The 27,802-nt window shown below is 41.0% G+C and overlaps 2 protein-coding genes across 3 annotated transcripts in view; one reads left to right on the top strand and one right to left on the bottom strand.

Annotated features, from left to right (window-relative positions):
• Positions 1 to 726: 726 nt before the first annotated feature.
• Positions 727 to 23,007, bottom strand: fam160b1 (family with sequence similarity 160 member B1). Of its 2 annotated transcripts, XM_036126430.1 has the most exons (19): positions 22,898 to 23,007; positions 22,581 to 22,741; positions 20,146 to 20,303; positions 17,718 to 17,796; positions 14,716 to 14,885; positions 13,391 to 13,495; positions 13,170 to 13,292; positions 12,871 to 13,083; positions 11,832 to 12,028; positions 11,621 to 11,735; positions 11,389 to 11,465; positions 11,070 to 11,268; positions 8,957 to 9,120; positions 8,238 to 8,384; positions 8,068 to 8,158; positions 6,049 to 6,192; positions 4,492 to 4,632; positions 1,412 to 1,515; positions 727 to 1,323 (listed from the first exon to the last, which is right to left on the bottom strand). In XM_036126430.1, the coding sequence occupies exons 2-19, from the start codon at positions 22,588 to 22,590 to the stop codon at positions 1,212 to 1,214; spliced, it is 2,349 nt and encodes a 782-aa protein (XP_035982323.1). In that variant the 5' UTR covers positions 22,591 to 22,741; positions 22,898 to 23,007; the 3' UTR covers positions 727 to 1,211. The 2 variants fall into 2 exon arrangements, with proteins under 2 accessions (XP_035982323.1, XP_012709262.3); XM_012853808.3 differs by lacking the exons at positions 727 to 1,323; positions 1,412 to 1,515; positions 22,898 to 23,007 and having other exon boundaries at positions 4,501 to 4,632; positions 6,049 to 6,212; positions 22,581 to 22,669.
• The window catches only part of ablim1a (actin binding LIM protein 1a), an 82,323-nt gene continuing 77,255 nt past the window's right edge, over positions 22,735 to 27,802 (top strand). The window contains exon 1 of the mRNA XM_036126419.1: positions 22,735 to 22,915. Within this exon, the coding sequence (XP_035982312.1) occupies positions 22,903 to 22,915 (13 nt within the window). The 5' untranslated portion in view covers positions 22,735 to 22,902. The remainder of the gene's footprint in view (positions 22,916 to 27,802) is intronic.

The following is a 27,802-nucleotide window of genomic DNA, read 5'->3' as shown; positions in this document are numbered from 1 at the left end:
GGAGAAACAGCCGACGTTTTGGTGACCATGTGCAGGTCGGAGGCAGACATCTGAGGGGTAATCTGCTCGTTTTAGGGATTTAAACATATACAGCCAATACAGTCTGGGAATAAAAACATATTTTTTTTCCTCATATGTTTAAATTTGTTTCAAGACAGGGTAGAAACTTTTGCATTTAAAAAGCAGAAAAAAAACAAACAAGAAGGTATAATTCCTGCACAATAGGCACAAGAACAACTAAGTTTAACAGTTGTATTATCTATTTTTATCCTGTAGTCTGCGTAAGAAATCAAAATAATAAATTAAGCTGTTATAATAGCAGTAATTCTTGAGCAAATGAGGGGAGTGATCTTCACTCTGTGCGACTACACAGCGAGGCTCTCCCACCAGCCCATGCATACTTTCTACACAGCCCCGCTGGCAGGGATAACTTAGAAACACTGATGACGGGTTAAATAATCAACACTCTCTCTGCTGAGGTCCAAGAAATGTCGGCCTCTTCCTCGCCTCCACGGACCGACGGCTGACGTAACCGCTGCAGCGAAGGGAAGACGAACTTAAAGCCAAACAAATGAAAGTCTCCAACTCGTTAAACTCCACTCTGAACATCTTCCAACACAACACAGAGAAAAAAAGGCAACCTGAAAGCAAATAAGGAAATAAATAAGATGACTTGGCATTTAAAAAATGTCACCGTGGATGTAACTGGGGGAGTCGTAGGAAACGTTTTTTTGTTTTCTCTCTACAGCTTATCTGGTGGTTCCTGCACAATAGGCAGAAATTTAAGACCTTTCCAGACTCAATTATCCAGGGTTCATGGAGGAAGGAAAGGAAGCGAGGGAGGAGTAAAGGAAGGACTGGAGGTTAGGACACATGGGGGGTTAGAAAAAAGAAGAAGAAGGTCTGGAAATAGAAATCTGTCTCCATGCGGTCCAGCCTGTAGGAACCTCGCTGCCTCTGATGATGAGGACGTTTCACAGAGAAAAGCTTTTGTTAAAACGCCACACTGACTCTGCAGGTGGAGGACGGCTGGAGGAGGACCAGGGCAGTGAGGGGAGACATGTCCAGTGGACCTGGATCCCCGTCCTCCTCCGCTGGCTGGGCGGGGTGGGGGGTTTGAAACCCGTCCAGGCGGGGCTCCTGACAGTCTTGCAGTGGTCATGTTCTGCCGTCCCGACCCGGCCAGACGGTAGAGCACAGCGGGGGGGCGACTACAGCGAGGGCGAGGCGGCCGCGTGGTATTTGACGAAGGCGATGGCCGCCAGCTCCTTGCAGAACTCCTCCAGCACGATCACGCCTTCCAGCAGCGTGCTGTGGTCGACGCTGCGAGAACAGAGAGAGGCGAGAGCGTTTCAGAGAGAGAATCGGTTTAAAGGACCAAAGCCCCGGCGGCGCTGCAGGAACTACGTACGTGACTCCCTCCGGCTCCAGGCCCAGTAATCGCTTCCTCACCAGCAGCAGCTTGGGGGTGAAGTCTGGGATGCGGTGAATCCTCAGCATCAGGTCTCCAACCACCTGACGACCACAGCACCCCCCACCCATCGTCAGCATGGAGCAGCTCCGATAAAACAGTTTGCTCTAAATACATCTTAATACACCGCACAAAGAGAACTGAAAGTTAAATCTTCCTGAAATTAGTGATTTTTTTTCTTGATTTGCGCAGCTACAAAGGACTATTTGCCAGTGGGATGAGTATTTCCTAGCCTCGTGAGACCATCCTGATCTCGCGAGGTTTCAAGGTTTCACTCGCAGATCAGTCTGGCTACTCTCCGTTAAAGAAAATTTGGAGCCCTTCACCAAACGAACGTCCAATCAGCGTTGGCTTTGAGGCGGGTTGAGGTGTGACGCAACGGGAAGCGCGTCAGTTCAGTCTAAAGAACATGGCGGCTTCAGCCGATGAAACTAGCGTTAGCGTGGCTATCGAGCAAGTTTTATCGGAATTACAGAGCATTTCTTTGCTGAGCTAACGAGCCTTTACCTGCAGCAGCAAGAGTAGCTTGGCTTGTGATTGTGTTTTCGTCTCGTCAAGCATGTTGACAAGTACGTCATATGCTTCGTTGATCTAATTGGTTTATTTGGCCCGTCAATCACCAACATAGGCCAATCAGCTAACCAGTATTTTCGCCCCTTCCCAAAATTACTTCAACGGAAGGTTTCCAGATGGATATGCGAAGCAAATCTATCTGGCGGAGTCAGGTTAAGTATTTTCACCCCTGAAATAAAATAATTAGATATCCTGCTCTTGCAATAAGAGGATGGAGATGAACTGTTTTTATCTTAAGGGCAAAAATCGTATTCTAATGGCAAATAGTCTTATTTACCTGCTCAAATCAAGAAAAAAAATACACTCATTTCAAGAAACTTTCACATTCTTTTAGTTCCCTTGTTGCAGTGTAGAAAGCACCTTTAAACTTTAGCACATAAAAGCATAACTGTGAGGGAGGAGGAAAATGCTTTTCCCCGTACCCTGGCTGAAGAAAAGCCTCCGCCGCCATGTTTCACAGTGGAGACGGTGCGTTCAGGGACACTTTGCACACGTGTTTAACATCGTTTTACCGCCGCTAAACTCTCCGTCCTGGCTGCTGGTCTTCATGAAGCCTTTTTGCACTGAGATTAAATCCCATAAAAGTGAACGGTAACTGTATAATTCCTTATTTTAGTATGAATTATGTTACGTTGGTGAAGATTCTCAGTCGTCCAGGTCATGATCAATCCAAAAAAGGTTAAAAAAATAAATAAATAAAACAACTGGATTCAGATTCAGAATAGAAGTTGTTTTATTTTTTTAAAACCTTTTTTGGATTTATCGATTAAAAATTTTTTGCACAACCCTAGGATGGCGGTTGTAATTCATAGTCTGCAACGGCACTGTTCTCCGTCTTTAAATCTCATCAGATGCTAAAGGACTATTTGGACGCTTTAAGCTTCTCAGGAAGCAACTATGTGAAACGTTATTCTTGTTTAAGGGCTGGCTTAAAAATAAAATCTCCAATTTTATTATACCAAATCCCGATTAATTGATTTCTTTCCTCCTTTTCATTTCACGAAAACAAATTGGAGAAATTTTAAGATCTTGATCTTTAAGCGTTTCGTCTGGGAGTTGACCTGAATTCAAAGTGCAACTAAAGAAAAGCTGTGAAGCATGTTTGTAAAACAAGATGGCGGCCCTGCTGTAAAATCCTCTTCACAATATTTTGACAGTATTTTCCTATTGATTTATCTTCCAAGCAATTGTGTGAATCTGTGTAAGGTGGCGTCTCACCAAAAATGTCATTATGGTGACATATTCTTGATTTGGGCGACTTGTGAGGGAAGTTGGTTCCACTCTACTTTGTTAAGGGGGGGCGTCGTGCGAAAAAAACAAAACAAACATTTTCATCGCTTCCCTTAATTACCAGGACAGAAATCAGTGATTTTATCAAACTCTGAACGTATTATCTCCTTATAGGAAGGAGAACAGCATGAGACACGCCCCTGTACGGTTTTAGCTAGTCCAAACTAATAAACTACATAAATATTTCATTTTATAGTCCCACAGAACGGACATTTGTCTCTGAGTTTAACTCATCCCTTAGGACACTCTTGCCCTCAGTCTAGGTAAATAAAACTAGTTTAGAGACGCTCCTGTTACCTGACCTTTTGTAAAAAGACAACTTATAATTTCAGATGAATATCTACTATCAATGTGTACTACAAATATCTACTACAGGAAACTTGCTGTCATTTTTGAAGAGAATCGCTGTTTAAGTTATATTTGCTGATGTTAAAACAAAGAAAAAACACCAAACTTTTGCAATAAGAGGATGGATTGAATTTTCTTCTATGGGGCTGTTGATAATTGTAGAAACTTATGATAAAACAGCAAGTTTTCAATATTAATGACCAGAAAATTAGATAACTTTAGTGTTGTTCTCCTGTGTCAGTCCAAATATTCAATCAGAAAAAATGAAAAACGGCCAAAACCTGGATTTGTTAATTTGTTAAATAATGTTCTGTATAATTTTAGCCATTGTGGAATAGCCAAAGAGCCACGGGTTGCAGAGCCCTGCCTTAGGGAGAACAACAACAACAACAACAGATGAACTAAGCTCTGCAGCTGCAACAGGGGAGCGAATACTTTTGTCAGGTCATATAAAGCGGTAGAGAAAAGCTCCTTTCAACATTTCATTTAACAAGTGTCAGAATAAAGGGGCTTAAATACTAATGCTTCTGTACTTTTCCTTTTCCTTGGGTCGCTACCTTCTCAACTAAATACTCCGCAGCTTTTTCCACTGGCCTGTAATCATGTAAGCTCTGATAAAAGAAGAGTGCAGCTGGGAAATGTAGTTCTAGGAACAAACGTGGCGCAGCAGCAAGTTTCACACAGTTATCAAACAAAATACCAGGAAAAGCCACCAGGGAAGGGTTTAATTATTCATCCATAAAGCCAGTTCTGCAACAGATAATCTAAAATCCACTCAGGCCTGTTAGGAGGAGGGGGGGGGGTCTTACCCTGACGATGACGGAGAACAAGGACCTGCAGCCGGGGGCCAGGTTGATGTACGGGTCCAGCAGGTATTCGTGGAGGTGTGGGTGCGGCAGCAAAGACAGCTTGGAGAGAACGGCAGTCACTTGCAGGTTGACGTCGTACGGCTGGAGGACAAAGGAACAAAAGCAGGAAATAAAAAAGGAGAAATCCTTTTTAAGAAACAAAAAAACTAAATGATAGCCTCATAAATTGCAATAAACGTGCAGGTGGCCTCCACCAGCATCACTTTAAATCTCCTCACGACTCCCGTAGCTGACCTTGGAAAACGGGATTAAGCAATTTACTCTATTATTATAGAAATAATAAGGAAAGTGTGTGCAATTTCAACAATACTTTTAGTCAGTTAAACATTTACTTGTGCATTATGCATAAGAACTGATCACAGTGATAATACAATGTTGAAAAACATTTATTCAAATTTTTTGGAACTTAAAAACACTGTCCTGCATGACAAAATACATCAAATAGATAAAAATTAAGAATTGATTTAAAATCAATTTTCCACATCTGAAGCTCAGTGCAACCATCTGCGGATTAAAACACAGCGCCCCTCGTGGACAATATAGGAACTGCAGATTTTCAATTAAACGAAGTACTTTTTTTTTTCAATAATTTTTTATCATTCTCTTCCTTTAATCTCCTCTTTCTTTCACCTTTTCTTTTTTTCTTCTTGTTCTTCCTTTCCTCTCCTACTTTCCCATTGTAGTGTCCATATCATTTGAGAAATTTATCATGAATCATAATAAAACTATTCACATTCATAAATCAAGTGGAGCACTATGGCTAAAGCAGTTCTGCTACACTTGTGAAAATCAAATCTGATGAGCTCTTTTTGGCATTAAGACAACAATTATTAATGCCACATTGCCAGACAGGACACTGGAAAAAAAAATAAATATATATATATATATTTTTGAATAATGATAATGCATTTAGCCACCGGGCCGGACTAAATTGTTCGGTGGGCCGGAACCGGTCCGCAGGCCGTATGTTTGACACCCCTGCGGCTTCCAGACGCGTTCCTTCTCAGACGAGCCTGAATCAAAACGGTCTGAATCTCCCATCGGTCGTTCAGCTCTGCTATTTCATTTATGTGTGTCGGAGGAAGGATGCATCTAAAAGCTGCAGGATAGCAGCTGTAAAGCACTGGACCTGGGCACCCATGGTTTGATTTAAAGCATATTAATGGATCAGAACGGCCTAGTCAAAGTCCAGACCATCCAAACTGCTTAAGCTTGACTCTACACATTTAAGCTGGTAAAGAAAACCCCCAGAAGAAGTCTGTCACGTAACATCCCAATAAGACACAGATTTATACGGTAAATGTACATTTAAGGGTTTAATTTGTCTTACTTACTTAAAACTGTGGGCTGTGGTGTTTCCAAACACACATTTCTTCCTGTTTCCTCAATTTTTCTGCTACTTACAGGCTTACTTGTCGACCCGTCTGATCTAAACCAAGCAGCTGACCCGACCCCCCCCCCCCATGCCCACCAGACTTTGCATTAAACCAAGCTCACTTGATCGAGGATGCGGCCCATTCTGTCAAAGAGGACCTTGAGGAAGTGACCCTCGAAGAAGGGCATCTCCAGGTTACACTTTTCCAAAGGCTTCGGACTTCCCCTCCAGTCCCACCGCTGGCAGATGCCACAAAAGTCCCTGAACTGAGGAGAAAAACAAAAACCTTTAAGAAAGAAGACAAAAAAATATATAAGACTGCCTCGGTTTGGTTAACAAAATACAGAAAAAAAAAGGGTCAAAAATGCAACTTTTATTGTTCTCACTCTTAATGCAGAGAAGCCCTTGCTCTGAGGTATTACCCAGAATCCCTTTTAGTTTTCATAACAATTAAAACACATTTTATAACTATAACGGTTTCCAACAACTGGCACTTTTTTCCGACATTGCCACATTTCATAAACTGGATGTTAATAACAGCTTAAAGTGGCTTTATTATGACACTGCCGTCAAAACGAAACGCGGCGCATTACTTTTAGCTTGCTATGATCTTCATCATCAATATAATACAGAGATCTAAAAATAGAAAACAAGGCAAAAACAAGATCAAGACACTAATGTCAAAGACAAACTAGTTACTTTTAAGTTTTATACTTTTTCAGGAGTTTTATTAACAACCAGAGTTAAAGGAGTATTCATAGCTACGTTACTCTCAATGCAGTAAAGTCGTTTTTCTGAGGAATTACCCAGAATCCCTTTTAGTTTTTATAACAATTAAAACACATTTTATAACTATAATGGTTTCCAACAACTGGCACACTGCAAAAAGGGAACTCAAAGTAGGTAAAATCTTCTTGAAATGAGTGTATTTCTCATTGATTTCAGCTGGTAAATCAAACTATTTGTCAATGGAATAAGATTTATGCACTTAAAATAAGAACAACTCATCTCCATCATCTAATTTCAAGTGCAGGATGTCTAATTATCTTATTTTAGGGGAAGAAATTCTCCTTCCATTGGCAAATGGTCTTATTTAGCTGCACAAATCAAGGAAAAAATACACTAATTTTAAGAAACTTTTATTTACTTTTAGTTCCCTTTTTGCAGTGCACTTTTTCCCCAACATTGCCACATTTAATAAACAGCATGTTAACTGCAGCTTAAAGTGACTTTGGATGAAACGAAACACGGCTCAGTAAAGCCGTTGTTCTGAGGATTACCCAGAATCCCTTGCTACTCATACGACAGACTGCAGTTTACAGACCAAAACAGCAGATGGTGCTGTTGTCCCATTCAGCAAGATTTATCTATAAACTCCCCACATTCGTTTAAACTGTGCTGCATTTTCAGAGCAAAACAACAACAACAGGCACATCTGTTCTCCTTCCTGGTTCCCCACAGTTTTAAGAACCGCCGAGTTAAAGGCATACTATGCAACATTTTTCAGTTAATTAATGTGTTCCATACCGTTTTGGATGATTAAATGAGTCATTTCAGGTCGAACAAAGGTTTTCTCGGCCGCCCTGGGGGTCTGTGGGGGAAATACCGCACTTGCAATTGCAGGAGCTCACGGCCCGCACACACAGAAGTCTCGCTTTACGGCGAGAACTCCATGTGGTTTTTGCCCTGCCATTCACTATATGCACGCGCGAAAGCAACAACAAAGTGCCCCGTGTTAACGTCAAATAAACATGCAAGCATATAGAGTTTTTTTTTTTAATTATTATTATTTATTTTTTTTATGTTGGCGAGGCGGTAGTGTGAGTTTGGCGAGGTGGCCGCCGCGCTGCGGGAAGCTTGATGTTCATACCTTCACTGTGTTAGTCATTGTTTGTACTGCCGTTTTTTCCACTTTTCGTTGCGTTCGCCTGTCTGCTAAGCTCAAAACAACCACGCCTGGCTTGACGGAGAAACCACAACAGCTGAGCATCTTTACGACAGTGCACTTTTACTTTCGCCCTCTGGGGGGAGCCTCGCTGGAAAATCAACCCCGGTTGCATAGTATACCTTTAAGCTAACCAAACTGCCTCCTCACTCTTTGTCGAATAAACCGGGGCGTCCCTGCAAAGCGTGAAGGTTACCTGTCTGTGTGCATCTCTGAGGTAGGTGTCGTAGCCGGTGCCTTCGACGTGATACGAGGACTTGGCCTCATCAGGCACCAAACACAGGAAACTGCAGGCGAAAGACAAACTAGAGTCAGAACCTGGGGATGGGACGGGCCGATCATCTCACAGCGCACCGGGCGCCGCACCTGTTGACTATCTTGTGGACCTCCGTCTTCCCGTCAGCCTTTGTGTGGTCGGGGCTTTGTTGGGGGGAGGAGGCGAGCCAATCGGAGCCAGACAGCCGGCTGTCTGGGGAGAGGTCATCTCCGAACAGCGGGTCCTCCTCCAGGTCTCTGCAGACAGGGTGCAGATTTGTTTGGATTATTCATGGGTGTCGTGTAGAAAATGTCATTTTTTTTATACATTATATGTCTGTTTAAATAAAATCGGCTTTATGTTTTTGACTCTCTTCTGTAAACCATGGGCTCAGACACCAATAAATCAAGATGTCATGTGGAGCGTTTTATGACTCCAGCTTCATCAGATCAGCTGAATAAACAAGAATTTTGAATATATTCAAAGCTCTGTTTTAAATATAATCGAACAAAAAAGGTGCATGAAGTCTGCAGCTAATTAGGCAGCTGCGTGAGGAAAGCAACTAGGAGAAGAAAAAAAAGAATAAAGAAATCTGGAGAGGATTTGTCTCCCGTCGTTTCTTTGGATCAAATCAACCAGACAAGAAGCTAATTAACGATCGTTGCTTAATGGCGTTACCAGAGAAGTAGCAAATAAACATGGTAGTTTGCAATATTCACAACACAGAAGACCGATGCATTCGTTTTATTTCCAGTGATTAGTGTTTGTGCAGAAAATCTTGTTTAAATCCACATGGTGGCAGGGAGGGGGGGGGGGGGTCGCTCCTTACACGGCGTCGTGGGGCTGCCCGTTCTCCAGGGGCTCCCGCTCCTCCTGCGGCTTGTTCTCCAGGTAGTTCCTCTCCTCCAGGCTGCGCAGCACCAAGCTGTGCAGGATGTGCTGGTTGGGCTTCTGGATGAGCTGCTCGAACAGCCGCAGCGTCATGATGCTGATCTGAAGACAAAAAGACCAACGAGTGATGTGCCGGAAAACAACAACAACAACAATAAAAGAGAAAAAACAAGCCGAGCGTTCAATGAGAGAAAAGTGGGCGGCCGTCGCCTGAATGACACAAAAAAATGATTCATCTCTCTTTTATGTGACAGATGTGCACCAAGAAATGCTCTAATTAGCTTTTAGTTATTGATTGGAAGGCCTTTAAAGAGCTTGTTTCAATTAAATCAACAGGAAAATTATAGAATAAGAGAGATTACTAATTAAAAAAACTTTCAAAAAACAATATTTTGACACCCCTGAACATTACAACCATAAATCCCATGGTGTTTTATTGTTGATTTTATATGATAAACCACCTCAAAGTCGCAAATAGCTGTTACATGGATGGAAAATATACATAGGGTTAGGGTTTTTAAAGTCTTTTCTAAATACAAATCTCATTTTTAGTCCAACCCCTTCAGTCAAACACCCATAAATAACATCAGCAACACGGGTTGGGTTATATGGAATCAAGAGTTTATCGTGATATTGTTTGGTATGTATTGGGAAGTGATGATATATAAAAATGTTTTTTGGCAATACACTGAATGGCTGGGATTGTATGCAACACAACCACAAACACCGCTCTTATAAATAAATCCACGCTAAATCAACAGGGAACAAATTAAAGATTAGCGAGGAGACTCTTCCTGGACACCGAATGAATTAATTAGTGCAGTTTTATCACTAAAACAGAACACTGATTGCTTTTAATTACATTATTAAAGCTTTTTTTTTTTTATTGACGCTCTCATGAAGCCAACTGTGGGGCAATAAATAGTAAAATCAGCAACCCGAACAATAATTTTAAAACTCTTAACGACACTTTAAGAGTTCAAGTTAAGTGGGAGAATAATTGCCTATCCAACCAATGGGTTAGATCAAAGAATGCTCATACGTTAGAACGGTCTAGTCTAGGGGTGTGCAAAATAATCGTCATAACGATGCATCGTGATTCTAATTTTCGCGATCTACTGCATCGATTCTTGACGCCAAGTATCGATTATTAATTTAAAAAAATTAATAAATAAAATTGCATGAATGATTGGCGAACATCAGCCAAAAACAAGTGGAATACAACTTCATTGGTTTAAAAGGACCAGTGAGGCCATGTAAACGGTACTGATGATCCTCATTTTGTTCCAAAAAAAAAGTAAAAAAAGAAGCAACTGGACTTGTTTTCCGTAGTTGAAGACGTCCCTATTTTGTTATTTTAAGTTTTATAAATCCTAAGCACTTTTTGTCAGTGTGTCCAGTCCAATAATAATAATATTTGTGTTCAGTAACAGTAATATGTGTTTTCATGGCAATACCTCCTAAAGTCGTTTCAATAAATACAGCTATGTATGAATTCAGTTTCTTTCAGTTATGTATCAATTGAAGACACTATCCAGATCATACACAGCCAGTCAGCCACTGTCAATGGCTTTATTTTTTTCTAACAGTGTTCAGTGAAAATATCGCAATGCATCGCGATACATCGCAATAATTCAAGTATCGTGATAGAATCGGATCGTGACTTCTTTGGCAATACACACCCCTAGTCTAGTCAAAACCCAGACTGTCAGTATGACTGGGAATCTGTAGCAAGACATGAAAATTAGTGTTCAGGCGCTCCTCGTCCAATCTGGCCGAGCTCGATACATTTTACAGAGAAGAATCGGTCTCCGTGTGTGCAAAGGCAGCAGCAGAGACGATCCCCAAAAAACACGTGTAACTGGATCAAGACTGCGGTTCCAGTGTTGACTTTTCAAACATTTATGTTAAATTTTCCTGTCCACCTCACAAATACGTGCAACTCTGCGTTACCCTGTCGTATAAAACACGTTAGCGCTGTGAAAAAAAAAAAAACAAAAGAGTGGAAAAAGCTCAAAGGGGGGGTAGAGCAGATCCATTGTGATGACAACCTCGTCTGACAGATGGTCACAGTGCTCGATGAGTCTGTGCCTGAGTGGGTTGTGAGCCGCCGCCGCCGCCGCCGGGCTTTCCGCCTCCTCGTCCTCCCCCAGCAGGAAGTAAACTATCTCCTGCAGCAGCGCCTCTGATGTCACCTGCCTTATGATCCTGTTCAACAGGGCCGTGGAGGTCAGGATTCCCACCTCGGACCTGCGTCAACACACACACGTGGAGAAAAAAACGTGTTTGGGATCAGTCACGAGTCACACGGCAGCGCCGACGAGCCGGATGATTGACGATGATTGACGGGTGAGTCGGCGCGGCGCGTACGTCTGCATGAGCTGCGGCTCCATCACGGACACAAAGAACCTTTCTCTCACGGCTTTCGCCATCACCGCCGCCGCTGACTGCGAGACAGGAGAACAAAAAAAAAACATGCAGATCAGCCTTCAGTGTCACTAAATGAGCAGCTTCTTTAGAGAGAGAGAAAAAAAAAAACAAATAGTTCTGTCAGTTTAGGCTGAATCGTGACGCATCGAGTCAGAAAATGATAAATAAAAACCTTCTGCGCCTCCTTGATGAGCTGGTCGCAGTAATCTAGCCACGACAGGAATGAGATCAGAGCCCGTTTCCCCGCGAAGACGGCGGCGTCCTCCTTCAGGTTATACACATCCAGACTAGAAAAAAAAAAAAAAAAAAAAAAAAAGAGTTGTTTGGTCGTTAAAAGGCTTTCATACACAACAAACCCAAAGCGCAGCTAAAGCCAGATTTACCCCCAGTTGACAGACTCCACCGTCTCGATGTCCATGGGGTCCATGGAGGGAGGCAGGGCTTTATAGAAGGAGACCAGCCGGTCGGTGAGGTGCTCGCACAGCTCCGTGTTTTCCGTCAAACACCGGGCGGCGGCCGGCTCCGGCAAACTGACCAGCAGCATCAAGCCCTCGCAGGCTTTCACCACTATCCTGCCGTCCTAAAGGGAGACGAGGAGAAACACCAGCCTGCTCACCAAAATGTGAAGATTTTCCAATGACCGGATTAACGTGGCCCGTTTCTGATCTCCAGGGTTTTTGTAAAAAAGCTAAAATCTGCCGATCACTTCAGCAGAGTTTTACTATTTTAACCGTCTTTAGTGTCTTTAATTAGGATTAGCCTGCTTAGCATGGCCAAAGCTGCAGATAAAAGTTTTTTATCCTGAAGAACATTTCCCAATCAAACATTTTTCATGAGAAATAGGAGCTGAACGCTCAAAAGTATAAAAACGTTGCTTTGCGCCAACCGTCCTGTCGTCAGTTTAAAGCAGCGGCCACCAACCTGGAGGACATCAGGGAATATTTCTCTCACTCTGCTGAGTTCTCCTACTGCTCTCCAATTTGCATTGTTTGTTGTTATTTCAGCGTTTAACTTTTTGCTCTCTCTCTTTTATCTTCATAGTAGGTACACCTGGTCTGACGTTCTGTTAACTGTGACATTATCCTGGGAAGACAGATCACCTGATATTACCATCTAATGTAGAACAGATTACTGGATCAATGTGTGCTTCTGTGCTTTTTGTCTCTCTGCTCTGTCTTCTGTAACCTCCAGTCGGTCGAGGCAGATGACAGTTCACACTGAGCCTGGTTAAAGGGGAGTTTTCCTCTCCACTGTCGCTTCATGCTTGCTCAGTATGAGGAATTGCTGCAAAACCATCAACAATGCAGACGACTGTCCCTGTGACTCTACGCTCTTTCAGGAGTGAATGCTGCTTGGAGAGACTTGATGGGGGAAAAAAAAGGGAGTGAATTAAGCAAAATTCTCCATGCAGGAGTGACTTACCGGACTCTTTGTGAGGTTAAGCAGCGAGCTGACCAAATTGTAGTTGTTGGTGTTGTTATTGTTAGCAGCTGGGCTGGAGGTGGAGGCAGCAGCTGCAGCTGGAGGCTCACCAGGCGGGTCCGCCTGAGACTGACCGGTGTCTGGAGCCAGGACACTTTCCTTCACCCCCTCTGCTGCAGACGCACCCTTCGTCTCCGGTCTCTTTGATTTGTTCTGCAAACATAAAACAAAACAAAAAAACAAAAAAGTGAAAAACAGTCTTGGATGTACCCGTCTGAACGCTTTACAAAGCTACCCACCTCGAGGAAGAAGTTGACGAGGTAGGGGTCCTGCTTCAGCTTGGCACAGACTATGCAGAGAAACTGGATCTCCTCGTTTTCTGTAGGTGCAGCCAGAACATCCCCACACAGGCGGATCAGTTTCTGACAGGACGACGAAGGGGGGGGGGGGGGGGGGGAAAGTCCCAGAATAAGTTACACGGCCCTGTGACGCGCCAACGGAGGACGGGAGGCGGCCTCACCTGGACGGGTCGGTGCACGTTGATGTGTGGCAGCAGGGGCTGGCGGATGTGAGCCAGCAGCTTTGTGTAAAAGGTGAGGACCTGCTGCTTCATCCCAGGAGGACACTGAAACACGACGTTTGGAAACGATCAGCTCACCTCGCTTTGTGTCCGTCACCAGTGTTGGGTAAGTTACTTTAAAAATGTAATCCGTTACAAGTTACTTTGTTTAAAATGTAATTGTAGTGTAACTTTTTCGATTACTTTTAAAAAGTAATGTAACTAATTACTTTTGATTACTTTTTGATTACTTTGAGGTTTTAATGAGTATTGACCCATGGTCAACATTTAATTTTTGAGAACTGAATGTGAACCTTAAAAAAGCAGAATTGGGAATTGACACTTGTATGACTCTATTCCTGTATATCCATCAGTAATTAAAGGACAAGAGTCAGCAAATGCAAATTCTGCCCTGTAAAACAATGACAGCACAATTGTTACAGGCTTTGAAAAACTTTGATAATTTGCTGCTGTAATATTATAGATTTTTTTAGAATAAAAAGCTAGCAGATGTGCATAATCAAAAATATCAGAAATACAATTATAGAGCATTCAGTATTGTAAGAAAGCCCACACTGTTTCTGGATAAATACATTATTGTATGAGTTAAGTTCTGTTCCGTTTTCTGCCTTTTTCGTTGTAAAACTGAAATGTCCCATGCTCCTGAATGCACCATAGCTTTCCGACGCTCACGAACGCAACACTGTGAACGCTGAGCTGTGTAGACGCTGCGCGTTTGATTTTCCGCTTAAGACAAAGTTTTGCAGTCTCACAACACACGTCGGCTCTCACGGTTTATTGTTGTGTGTGAATAACAAGAGGTGGCTGTCAACAAGCTTGAAGGCTGTCATTTTGATGCGCTGCTTGAGCTGAAATAAAACCGTGAAACGTCCGCTCGCTTGCTGTTCTTTCAGAAGGCTCCACCAGCACAGGATGGATCATCAGAGTGATAGAGACAAGGAGCCGTAGCAGGAAACGGCGATACAGGGCGCGAAGCAGTAAAAATATCATTACATATTTCGCAAAGGTTTTTCTTTATATTTTAAATTTTTTTTTAACTAAATATGTAATTCTTAATATTTTCGGAAGTAACTGTAACTGAATTACATATTTTCTCATTGTAACTGTAACGAATTACAGGTACTCTTTTTTGTAATTAAATTACGTAACGTCGTTACATGTAATCCGTTACTCCCCAACACTGGCCGTCACAATGAAATAAAACCTCTTTTTTTTTTTAGGTAATGCTGCTGCTAGCGACAGTGAAGAATGAAAGACCTCCTTACGTCTGCTTTGCCTAACGTGTAGAGGGTCTCCAGGATCTTGTGGTGCAGGAGGTACTCCATGCAGGGTCCCGTCTCGCCGGACTCCCGTTCGGCCTCCTCCTGGGTCAGGATGTCCAGCATCTGCTCCAGGTGGGACGGGATGTTGGTGTCGGTGACGGGAGCTTTGTCGTCTGACAAAAAAAAAAAAAAAAAAAACGTAGCGTACGCCATGTTAACTCAACTTCATGTCTATAGCGCTTTAAAATACGACTCAGTAGGTCTGGGCGACATGGAGCGAAGATGATGCCTCCATATTTTTAGGTTGAATGCCGGTATTTATATTTATATCTCGATACGTTTTTGTTTTCGTAAAGTAAATATAAAAAGGCGCCTCTGAGTCAAAGCTTTATCCCAAATGTCTCACAGGAACTTTTGTTTAGCAAACAGCTGTAGATAAATGTGAGAAACGGGTGAAAAATAACCTACAGGAATACATAAACATTAATTATAACAGCAAAGACCGCCTCAATATAAATAATATAGTCTCATTCTATATTCCTCTTCTTTTAAATCTTGATATTTTGTTAAAAATCTTGATATATTGCCCAGTCCTACAACTCAGCTGACCAAAGTGCTTAACGCTCCCTTAAAGATGATTTAAATAAATCTAATTATTTAAGCACTGGATCCTGATCTGTTTTATTTTATGCAGCATTGTCATCTAACAAGATGGTGCACAAAAATCTGACAAAATATTTATCTAAATACAAAAACGGTAAATAAAGCAGAGGCCTGCCCCTTTACGCTTATTTCATGTGAGCAAAGTGAACCAATTAATATAAAGTACGGCTCTACTGAATGTGTTAATGTAAAAGAAGCACATTTTTTGAACAGTTTATAAATCAGTTTACTTACAGCAGTCCTGCTTTAGGCAAAGTGTGCTTTAATTGTTTTTAGGTGGCTACAGAGAAAAGGCGAGTTAATGCAGGAAACCAGGGGGACACAATGAGGTTAGCATCACAACCCTCAACCTGTATATAAACACCAGAAATTGTCTTCTGGGAGGGACAAGACGTGGAAAATAAATGAAACTGAAACATAATTAGGCAAACTTTAAAAAAAAATCTGATATTTTCCCCTCATCTATCTAATAAAAATGTATATTAAAACATTTTTTTGTTGCCAACATGTTTTGCCTTGACCTTACATTCACAGTTTAGCTGCACAGTAGTAGAAAAACGCGCACATAAAACATTATTCTTCGGATATTGCTAATATTTATACCCATTTTCTCCCTCTTCTTTCTTTCTTTTCCACCGTCACGGCTTCCTTTGAAGTCCCAGTGAGCGTTAACCTCTCAGTGACGCAGATCTGTACGAGCTGTGGGCTTCAGGAAGCATAGGGTTTTCCCTACTAGATCTTAGTGTAATATCAGCGGGTTATATTACAGTATTATATTATATTACAGTACTCAGACAGATGAGCATTGAAGGAAAGAGAGGCAAGAAAGGCAAACTCAACAAGCTCCGCGTTCTCTGAATACTTCACTTAGTGACTCTTCATGTTGTTGCTTTCTCAGACGGACTGGAGCTGCTCTCAAGATGTTGGGCTTTCCAAGAATGCCGAGGTGTCAGAAGCAGGTTTATCAGAAATATCCGTTAAACGGCGCCATATATCTGGTTTTAAAGTAAGCCAGCCAAGTATATTACCAACACTGCAAAGGGTGTTGATGATTGAATAAAAAGTGCGACATAAATAAATACCGACTTTAAACGCGACAATATAATCGGACATCTAAAGGAAATATTTAATTTCATTCACCCCTTAGGAATACAGAGGGGATTGTTTACTGAAACGCGTCGTACCACGACTACCGTATTACTGCAGTAAGGTCTGAAAGAGTTAAATCGATTGACGCCATTTGACAATAATAACATCGTCGTGGTACGACACGTTTTTAGTAAACAATCCCCTCTGCATTCTCAATCAATCCGTTAAAGTCCTTTAATCTAAATCACATCATATTTGGTAATTCATCACCAAATGTTGATTTCTCTGTATGAAAACAGTCAGGGATTCTCCACCTGTCATACCAAGCAGGTGCTGATGCTCGTCATTAGCTACGTTTACATGGACAAAAATAGTCTGAATAAAAAGCGTCATGTAAACAAGCCAATCAGAATATTGTGATGGGATTAAGATCAATAGGAATGAAATTGTAATCCGAATGAGATGAGAGGTTTATGCCGATTGATAATCCGATCAGCATGCATGTAAACGCTAAAAGTTATTCTGAATGTGGCAAACTGACCCGAGTACTCATGTGCGCCGACGTAAACGTGACGCATTTCAGCGTTGGTGAGAGGAAGAGGAAATACGTCGGGAGGCAAAACTGTCAGTGCTCCTGATACAACATTTCTGTTCGAAAACATTAAAAGAGTTAAAAATTGTTATTTATTCAGTAACAATTTAAGCTGCACGTCACATCAGAAAACAGATCTGCTAGTAAGATGCAGACAAAAAGGCATCCGACAGAAAGCCTCAGACACTGAAACAAGGCCAAGAGAATCAACTAAGCACAGAAACAAACTAGGAACTGGGGGGCAGAAAAATGGCAGCAGGTGATCTGGACTAATCAAAATCCAAAATCTTTGGCTGTAGAAGGCAGCTTGTCCACCGAACGGCCGGGCCGTAAACTGATGCTGCCTTAAAGCAACGGCTGGTGACGCTTAATATTAAACTGATTTCGATATCTCCTCTATTTTCTTGACGAAAATAAACCATTTCCATAGTCGAAAGCATTTAGCCGCCTGAAAGTTTTGCACAGCGGTGTTTATTTGAACACGATCCTGCCTGACTCGGGTAAAAATAGCACCGTCTCCCAAAAACAAAGCAACCGTGTTATGAACAATGCCAATTTCCTGCCGCTCAAAGCCGACAGCAGCAGCGCTGCAGAAAAACATCAACGGAACAATCAGTGTGCTCTTTACGGCTGAGATGACCACATTGTCGACATTTCTTACCAGAAGTCTCGATGTAATAATGCGTAATGCCCTTCCAGTGATAGACAAAGTCCTCTTGCAAGGGCAGCGATGGGGCAAGCTGAAAGAAAGAAGAAAACATGCAGAAATATCAGTTAGATTACAACGTGTCTGACATGTTGCACTACTTGTTATGTATTGCTGGCTTTTAATTAATCATATCAACATTTATTTAGAGCCACTGGGGACAGTCGCCTAACCTGACTCTAGCCATATGGATATCGCTCCGCCTAGCTTCACTCACATCCACCTGGGACCTCTCCCATAGAGAGTGATTTCTTCAACCAATTTTATTGTCCAGCCAATCAGGACGCAGGGCTGGAGTTTCATAGATGTGACGTAGTGGAGAAGCAACGGTGATGTGAGACTGTTTTGATTCAGACAACAATGGTGGCTCGCATCGAGGAAGCAAGCGTTAAAATTGATGCTGCTATTTCTTCCGTGTTGTCCAATCTACCTAATATTGTTTCATTAAAAGAACATCAGAGAACGCCTCTGAAGGCTTTTGTTGGTGGAAACCATGTTTTCCTCCTTCTCCCGACCGGATTTGGCAAGTTTTGTTTTCTGGGGGGCGCCCGCGGCGGAGCGGTTAGCTGTTAGCGGTTAGCGTGAACCATGTTGGGAGGCCTTTAGTCCTAGACGCGGTCGGCCCGGGATCGACTCCGACCCGCGGTGCTTTGCCGCCTGTCTTCCCCCTCTTCCTGTCAGCTCACTGTCAATAAAATGCGTAACACTAGAGCCGCAATCACAGTTAAAAAAAAAAGTTTTTTTTTTTTCCTGCGTCGCTCTCACAGCGTCACGGGTTAGCTTCGGTGTGAGTGGTTGAAATAGCACGTCAATAAAGATGACAGACAAGTGGCTTATCCAATCATATGCAAGGAGTTTTGATAAGGCCCAGCCTTCAAAAAAGGCAATTCCTATGGATCTGTCCCAGATGTATGTGAGTGAAGCTAGGAGGAGCGAAAGTCATCTGGCTAGAGTCAGGTTAACAGTCGCCTGCACAGCGTCGTTGATTTTGGAGCAATCCCTCATACCGAGTGGGAAGGAAAACTTCCCTTTAAGAGGAAGAAACCTCAAGCGGAACCAGGCTCAGCGTGAACGGCCATCCGCCTCGGTCGACTGAGGGTTTGAGAAGACCGGTGATGAATCGGGATTACGCCAGAGGCTGCTTGCAACCGTCGCTCAAAAAAAAAAAAAAAAGTGCTTTTTGTTTGCTTTTGTTTTGAATTACCAGTAATAATGTAAACGAAATGTATCCAAAATATATAATTACTTTCAGATATTTCTCATTCCTGTAAGCAACCAAGCCAGAGCTTTTTGTTTTGGTCCAACAACACTTTAAATTCCTTGCAGACAAGTGAATGTTTTTAAATAAAGCAAATAGTCCGCTAAAGCTTGAACGCATATGTATAAAAAAAATAAATAAAAAAAACTTCTTTAATACTTGAGCAAACCATTTTCTAGCCCGTGCATTCATAACTTACAAAGTATTTATGTCTTAAATTAAAAATTTAACTAGGATGTTTCGTTTTATTATAATTTTTTAAGGGCAAGTTCAACGTCTTATTTAGTTTCAGGGCAGAATATTCTTTGCTGTTTTTAATGGTTTAAATGACTTATTTGTTTTTAGATGCTAAACAAATGCTGGCGTCCCTTGAAACGTCTTAAAGCTTCATGTGGCTCATATTCCCCCCCACAAGCTGACCTGGTTCTGAGAGGTGATCGTGGGGCAAAAGCATAACAGTGTGCAAAATTATTAAAACTAAAAAAATTATTTTTTACAGCAGCGACGGGTCTTACAAATCCCATCAAACCACCTTAAACAGACCAGGTAGGAGTAATCTGGTGGGTAAGGAAACGAGCCAAATGTTTATTGTTACAAACAATGGAAAAAATGGCTGTTTTAATAGCAGCTTTTCGTGCAAGTCGGTGTTTAAGTAGTTAGCCTGCTTGCAAAAGAGCTAATCTTTGAGTTTAGCAAAGAACCGAGGCAGAAAGGCCAGGGGTTATCCCTTTAAAATGGGTGTTTGCGCAACATCAAACAACACTGTCCAAGAATTTCACCACCGCTCGTCATCACAGGACTTTGATGCTGTTTAGCTAGCTACGGTGCTAGCTTAGCTTTTAGCTAACCTGGCGTATCAAGAGCTGAAAGATCCCCAGTCTGAGATAATTGGTGATAATAAATTAAATTGTCAACATCGAGTGCTATAAATAATCAGATAAAGCTCAGCTGAGAGATACTGAAGGATAAGAAACGGACTGACAGCGCAAACATATGCTAACTGACTGTTAGCTCGCTCGTTGTCAGCCTGATGCTAACGTTTCAAACACGAGACAACAAAACGCCAATTTTAACCAAAATAAAACGACGAAAGACGCAAAGAGAAGAAAAGACGTAAAAGCTCACCGCTTCCACGGCGTGCTGGAGAATGGACGTGAATTTGGAGAACATCTTGTTCTTCGACTGGACCAGCTTCTCCCGGGAAGACCTAGAGAACTCCTCTATCTTCTTCTTCCTGTTGTTGCCGCCGCCTCGCTCCAGATTGGAGGTTTCATACAACGACCCTTGTAACGAAAATGATATAAGAAGCTATGAAGGCCTCGGTACTTTGCTGGCCTGGTACCGCTACTGTAAACAAGACGTCTGCTGGGGGGGTAGGTCGGTCCAGTTTGGACACGGTGGCACTTCCCTCGCCAAACGCTTCTAGCTACAGACCAGCAGGGGGCGCATGCGCACTGGACAGCAGTCGCTGCATACAAATGAACTCCCAAACTTTCGGTTTGGAGAGAAGTGAGCTGAAAATAGCAAAAAAGAAAAAAAAAAAAAAAGGACATGACTTCATAAATTAATTAATCTTTGAATTAATATTTAGGTGTGTAAATTTTTGTAGATGCAACTGGATTTACCATGTGTATTTTAAATGTCAATTAGCCATAAAGAAATAAAATAAAATTATATTTGTGCACTTTATCAAATGCTTTAATGATTTAAAAAAATACATAGTAAATGACTAAGATGTAGACAAAAACTTGTCAGATTTTGGACTGAATTATATGTTAAAAGCATATTCAATTATTTCAGTATTTATTTGCCCTATGCCGCACGACATTGGGAATTTATTTTATCTGTATGCCATGGTCCTACTAGGGGTCAGTGCAAGGTTTATTAGGCCACAGATAAACAGTTGTGCGTGTTATCTAGTCCAAGTGTTTTCTGTTTCATTTCATGATAAGAGTGTAGCACAGGAACTACATTCAACCATTGTCTACATCCATTTATCCGTGCAGGGTCGCAGGGGGGTTAGCGCCTCTCTCCAGCAGTCATTAGGTGGGAGGCGTCGCCCTGCCTGGAAAGGTCACAAGTCCATCACAAGGGAACAAAAAGACACACAGGATACACAATCATGCACAAGGCTAGGGGCAGTTTGGAGATACCAACAGTCAGGTTTTGGACTGTGGAAGTAAGACGGAGTACCCGGAGAAAAGCAACGCATGCTCAGGGAGAACATGCAAACTCCATGCAGAATGACCCCAGGCAGGGATTTTAACCCAGGACCTTCTTGTTGCAAGACAACAGTTCTGCCATCTGTGTCACAGCACAACAGCACAGGAAAAAAAATTTAAATAAGTGCTGAAATTATGCACATGTATGTATTTCACAAACTAATTTGATGACTTAAACCATCAATGTTTAGCTGTGCATTTAACATATTGCAAAAAAATATTAATAGCTTTTTTGTCACAGTTTTATTTAATTGAGATACCTTAATATTGTACTAATGTATTATAATTCAATGTTTAAAATAAGTTTTTGAATAAATATTTATGTGATCATTTTGAAAAATATATCGAATACATTTATATATTTACTCATACGTTTAAGCAGTTTAAAACATCCATAATTATTTAAATGGAAATTATGTTTTCTATAAAAAATTTCTTTCTACATATTTAAAATAATATATATATTAAAGTGAACAAAACATTGAAAAGGTCTGGTGGTGATTTGCTGTGCATGGTAATAATGACATTTCAAGGCCTATTTGACAAAATTTGGTTTGAATTATACTTTTATGATGGGATGTAGCACAGGAAAATTAAACAAAATATTGATTTAAATACATACTGAATTCCCAGATTTAAATCATGATTTTCGACGTCTAATCATTTAACTGTGCAATATTAAACACTATTAATGGTTCCATTAAGATATTTTTTTATTTTAATGTTTTTATTGAAGTTCAATTTAAATTATTAGCTGCATTAATATTAAAGTTTTTTATATGATTGTGTCACATTTATCCCAAGATAGCGATGAAAGTTTAATTTTTTTTTTTGCGAACTAACAACAGTGGCCCAGTAGGGGGCAGTAAACACACAAGAGGCCAATGGATGCCTACCGACAATAAGCACACAAACACATGCAAGAAAAACGACTTTTGACGGTCAGCTGTAGCGGCCACTGCACATGAACGGATTAAATTAATACACCAAGTGTGCAAAATCTCCCTAAAACTGCATTGATTTACCCAAACGTGCATCGGCTCATGTTTCCATTGAGCAGCTGCAGGGGCGAAAGGTTTAAAAAAACAATTCTTCCAACATTTAACTGTAAATTTCCTCAAATATTTGCAGGAATCCCTCCACTGTAGCTGTCAATTTAGCAATCAAACCCCCAGTGGGTGAGAAACAGCGCATTCCTCCTCCTCCTCCTCATCATCATCATCCCAGACAAGGAGCAGACTCCTGCAGCCAGCTCAATCCAGCTGCAGCCTGCAGGCAAAGCGTTAAAAAAAAAAAAAAAAAAAAAAAAAAACACCCAATAAATAACTGTGCAATTACCTGATATCATGTTCAAATATGGACAGAAGCTGGCCGGGACTTAAAAAAGGAAAAGAAGAGAAAAGAAAGGATGCTGTCTTTTCCAGGACACGCCCTGCAGCTGGAAAGCGCTCTCCCCAGCGCGCATTCCTCTCCGGTCCACCACGTTGCAGAATGTTCCCCTGCGTTAAATGCCATTTAATAACCGGGCAAAACTTAGTGCGAAGATAAGATAATATATATATATATATTTTGTTCCAAGCGTCCCCCTTAGCCGCAGCAGCGGGTCTGCGTCTCCTGTTACTCAATCTCTGCAAAGGAGAAGAGAGGCTACCTACCGGGCATGTCTGCTAGAGGTGAGTGTTTCTTTTGCCACGGAAGCCTTCATAACAAATGCCACATTTTATTTTAAGTGGCTGGTCTTGTTTCAAAGAGTATCTGATGGAGGAGGGGAAGCCCTTTGCGTTTTAGCGTGAAGCGCTGGACTCTGATAACGACCCTGGGACTGTAAGTGGGTTACAGCTGATTCATACTGAAACTACACATTCCTCTGCTGTAGCTTTACGCTTATTTTTTTTTTTTTTTTTTTGCTTTAACTTATTTTGGCGGATGTGCGCTGTAACCTGAACATTTACGCTTAAGTTAGCGGCATAGCAGTGCAGTTGGTTGCAATGTTGCTTTGCAGGAAAAATAAAAACTAAAACAAATCCTTGGTTCAAATCCCAGGGTTGGATCTTGGAGTCTTTCTGAATTGGAGTTTTTTCTCTCTCCTTCTGCATGTTTGGGTACTCTCCGGGTACTCCAGCTTCCACCCACAGTCCAAAAGCCTGTTAATTGGTCCAATTAGGTTTGAATGTGCAATGACCTCTGGAACAGACAAGTTGCTATAGACGATGGATGTATGCATATCTAACTTAAAGCAGTCAAGTTATATTTGGATTAAAAAAAACTATTTTATATGTAAAGATGTATTTGTCCCTTCAATCCTGTTATTCTTAAACACACCTATATATGAAATTCACCACATTTTCCTACAATATTTTAGACATTTAGAATAATAAGTAGGTGTTTTGTTACTTTTGTTTAAAATGTTGAGGATTACCACAAGATCATTGATTTTAATCTCAACTCTACAGTTAAATTACATTTTTGATGAAAACTGACAGGAGTGCTTTAACGCATAAATTCATTTAAGGCTTTAATATGGCAAATATGTGCGATTTTATGCCATTTTTGTAGTCAAAATCAAGGAATTAGTGTGAGGGTGTTCCGATTAATGTATAGATTTTGCTTTCTTTAGAAATTCAGAGAGCTTTCATGTTGTACATAATAAAGTTAAAGAATAACATTGACCTCGTCTTGAAATAATGACCAATAATGATGGAAAAGTAATGTCTGAGATGGAGGAAAGTAGTTAAATATGTCCTTAATGTTGTGGAATATAAATACAAATAATACATTTTTAGCAAACAATGTGAAAAAGTCAAAGTGTAATTCAACAATCATCGACTCATATGGATAATGACTTCAATGTGTATCCTCATTGGTGAAAAGCTGTAAACTGTTAGTGAAATTTCACCTAATTTCCCTTTGGTTGGTCTTTCCTCTGGCTGGTTTTGGAAATCTAGCAGTTTTCTTTGAACTTTTTTTTTTTTTACATTTTGCTGTGCCACTTCTGCAGAGTTCACGGTATATCTTTATATTTCATGTGACAGGCGACACACACGGCAGTGCATCAGCACAAATAAGCGGAATGGAAATATTTGTGTTCGGAGTTAGAAATGAGAAAAAAGCTGTTCATTTGTTGTCGCCCCGCATTACGTGGACACCTCTAAACCAGTCATCATAATGGCAGAATCATGATGTGGGTTTCATGGTTTTCAAATCTATTTAAAACAGAAAGCAGGAAAAACAAGGCGTGTATTTCTATTCCACTGCCACAGAGTTGATAATTTTTAGAACCACTGTTTGGGACTACAGCTGCCTCTTGTCTGGACCCTGTCTCTACCAGCTTTACACATCGAGACATTGTTTTAATTTCAACATTCCTCTTTGCAAAATCGCTGAACTTCATTCAGGTTGGATGGAGATTGTCTGTGAAGTTTTATGTTCTCTTATGCTTTAATGTATATAGGTCTGGACTTTGACTAGGTCGTCCTAACACGAACACGCTGTGCTGTAAACCAGAGCTACAATCTCTAAACAGAGATTGTAGCTCTGGTTTTACGTTTAGGGCTGTTGTCTGCAGCCTTTAACACGTTTTCTTCCAGCGCTGCCCTTTTCCTGCTGAAGAAAAGTCTTCCCACAGCACAATGCAAAAAGTACATCTTATCCCTTTCTGTCAGGAGTGTGTTTCTTTTTGTCCTTCCTCCAGAAAGGCTAGGTTTATGAAGCGTCTGACTAAAAGTTGTCTTGTCAACATATTCGGCAAATTGAGCTATGAATCTCAGCAGCGCCTCCAGAGTTACTATGGGCCTCTTGGCTGCTTCTTTGATCAATACCTGGCCTGTCAGTCTGGTCTTGTCTGAGGTGTTTTTGTAGGTTTCCCGTAGTCACGCTCTTTCCATTTTTAGATGATGGATTGATTGGTGCTCTTCAAGATGCTTAAAACCTTGGGATATTGTTTTATAGTCAAAGTCCTCCAGAATAATAATAATTAAAAAAAATCTGCTGTGGTTTTTGTTGGTTTTTGTCAATGTTCTCTAACCTCTGAGGCCTTAACATATATTCATATTGAGATTGAACTACACATCATTTATCAATTAGGTGACTTCTGAATGCAAACATTGCAGAAAAAGATAGTAAAAAAAACAATGGAAAAACATGACATAACCTCTCCTCATGATGTAAAGTAATGCCGTTACTAGATTTAGTACAGTAAACTTCACTCTATTACTGGCTAATACAGCAGGCTTGCATAAAGGCTCTTATAGTGCGCAGAATATCACTCCCCCAGGCTGTGTATGGTTGAGTCTGGGTATTGGGACGGCTTTGAACTCCTTTCGTTAATGATGTGGCCTGTTGTATCTTTCCCCTGTGGTTGCTGGTAGAGATCGATGGAGCCACTTGACAGCTCTGTGGTACACGCTGCTTATCTCACAAGCGTGGTTAAGCCCTTGCAAACATTCAATCATTAGTCATGCAAAGTAAGTACCACGCGTTCTGGAACGATTAGGCAACACACAACAGAGCCGATTTTCAAAAACGTGACTGGGATGCACACAATTTAATTTATTGTGGTTTTATTCCGATTCACACAATATACTGCACATACAGCAAGTTGCATCCTGACTACGGGATTTTTGTAGCAATCATAAAGCTTCGGGTATCGATCTGGCTGGATCATTTTTTTAATGGATTGGTGTAGTTCAGTGGTACTGCTTGGTATTTTCTTTCACACGGACCCTCCCCTTTGCACGGTCTTTATGTATTCAGCAGAGTTGAGGTTGGAGCATTGAATTGTCCAGTCTGAAATCTGAATGCTACCTTGCTTTATCCATCTCTTGTGGACCATCTATCCTTCTTTCTTACTCTCGGGTAGAAGGAAACTGGTTTTGAGATTTGTGAATAACCTGAGGTCTCAAACCCTTCAGGGTCTGATGTCCTGCAACTTTTAGATGTGTCCCTTGTCTCTACACACCTGACTCAAATGGCTAAACTGCCTCATTAGCATGCAGTCAACCTCTGCAGAGCTCTGCTGATGAGCTTATATTGGGGTCAGATGAGTTGAAGCAGAGGCACATCTAAAAGTTGCAGAATACCGGCCCTCAACGACTGGAGATTGAGACCACTGCAGTAAATAAACAGCTAGGTCAGGGGTGTCAAACTCATTTTGGTTTAGGGGCCGCATTCAGCTTAATCTGATCTCGAGAGGGCCACACGAGTAAACTCATTGCGAGATTAAATAGAACTAATAAAAGTGAACTTGTTGTTGATTTTTATGTTAAATTAATTTCACTTTTAAACAATATATTATGAATAACATCAGCGTTTTTAAGAAAAGTATGTGCAATTTCAACAATACTTTTACTCAGTTAAACATTTACTTAAGTGCATTATGCATAAGAACTGATCACAGTGATTATACAATGTTGAAAAACACTTATTCACATTTTTTGGAACTTTAAAACACTGTCCTGCATGACAAAATACATAAAACAGATACAAATTAAGAAATTATTTAAAATCAATTTTCCACATCTGAAGCTCAGTGCTACCATCTGCTGATTAAAACACAGCACCCCTCGTGGACAATATAGGAACTGCATATTTTCAATTAAACGAAGTACATGTTTTTTTTCAATAATTGTTTTATCATTCTCTTCCTTTTATCTCCTCTTTCTTTCACCTTTTGTTTTTTTCTTCTTGTTCTTCCTTTCCTCTCCTACTTTCCCATTGTAGTGTCCATATCATTTGAGATATTCCCCGCATGAATCCTAATGAAACTATTCACATTCATAAATCAAGCGGAGCACTATGGCAAAAGCAGTACGGCTCCACTTGTGAAAGTCAAATCTGATGATCTCTTTTTGGCATTAAGACAACAATTCTTATTGCCACATAGTCAGACAGGACACTTTTTTTTTTTTTTTTTATAATGATAATGCATTTAGCCACCGGGCCGGACTAAATTGTTCGGCGGGCTGGATCCGGCCCGCACCCCGTATGTTTGACACCCCTGAGCTAGATGGTTAAAACTTGTAAATATTTGGTGTCCCAACACCACACAGAAAATGAATTAAGTAGCGTTGAAATCTGGAAAGTAAAACGTTTTCCGCACTCAGTTGTTGTGTTTACCGCACTATGAGCAGATAAACCAAATCCCACTCTTCCATCTGAACTTTGCGAGACCGATTTAAAGTGTATGTACTGGCTGCAGATCTTGATTTATTACAGGTTTCATGGTTTTCGACAAGGCAGATAAAATGTTTGGACAGCGCATTTTTAAGCTGTGGAAAAAATGCAGACTGCAAGCCATCAACATGATTTGTAACATGTTTAGTTTGATGGAAATCGTCACCATGCACACAGTAGCCTCACACTTTGCGGTTTAAGCTTCTCTTTCAGATATTTGGTCTGTTAGCTGGACGAACTGGAATTTTTTTTAACTTGAATTTACAAATTATGGCAACAGTTCAGTGTCTCAATAAGAAACTCATGCTCTGTTAGTACATCCTTACGGGTTTTACTTATGTTGTTAAGGTTTTAGAGGTTCCATGCTTCTGTCTAGCCTGTCTATATGT

This window comes from Fundulus heteroclitus, chromosome 22 (genome assembly GCF_011125445.2).
Source record: "Fundulus heteroclitus isolate FHET01 chromosome 22, MU-UCD_Fhet_4.1, whole genome shotgun sequence".
NCBI classification, from domain to species: domain Eukaryota; kingdom Metazoa; phylum Chordata; class Actinopteri; order Cyprinodontiformes; family Fundulidae; genus Fundulus; species Fundulus heteroclitus.
Note: the sequence above shows the minus strand (reverse complement) of the source record. Positions and strands in the feature narration are given on the sequence as shown.

Bases quoted from the DNA above. Each gene is read 5' to 3' on its own strand.
- fam160b1 (XM_036126430.1), bottom strand. The intron at 13,496-14,715 runs GTAAGGAGGTCT...GTCGTGTTTCAG, and splicing joins ACACGTTAGGCAAAGCAGAC to TGTCCTCCTGGGATGAAGCA. The intron at 9,121-11,069 runs GTTGTCATCACA...TTTTGTCTTCAG, and splicing joins GTGACCATCTGTCAGACGAG to ATCAGCATCATGACGCTGCG.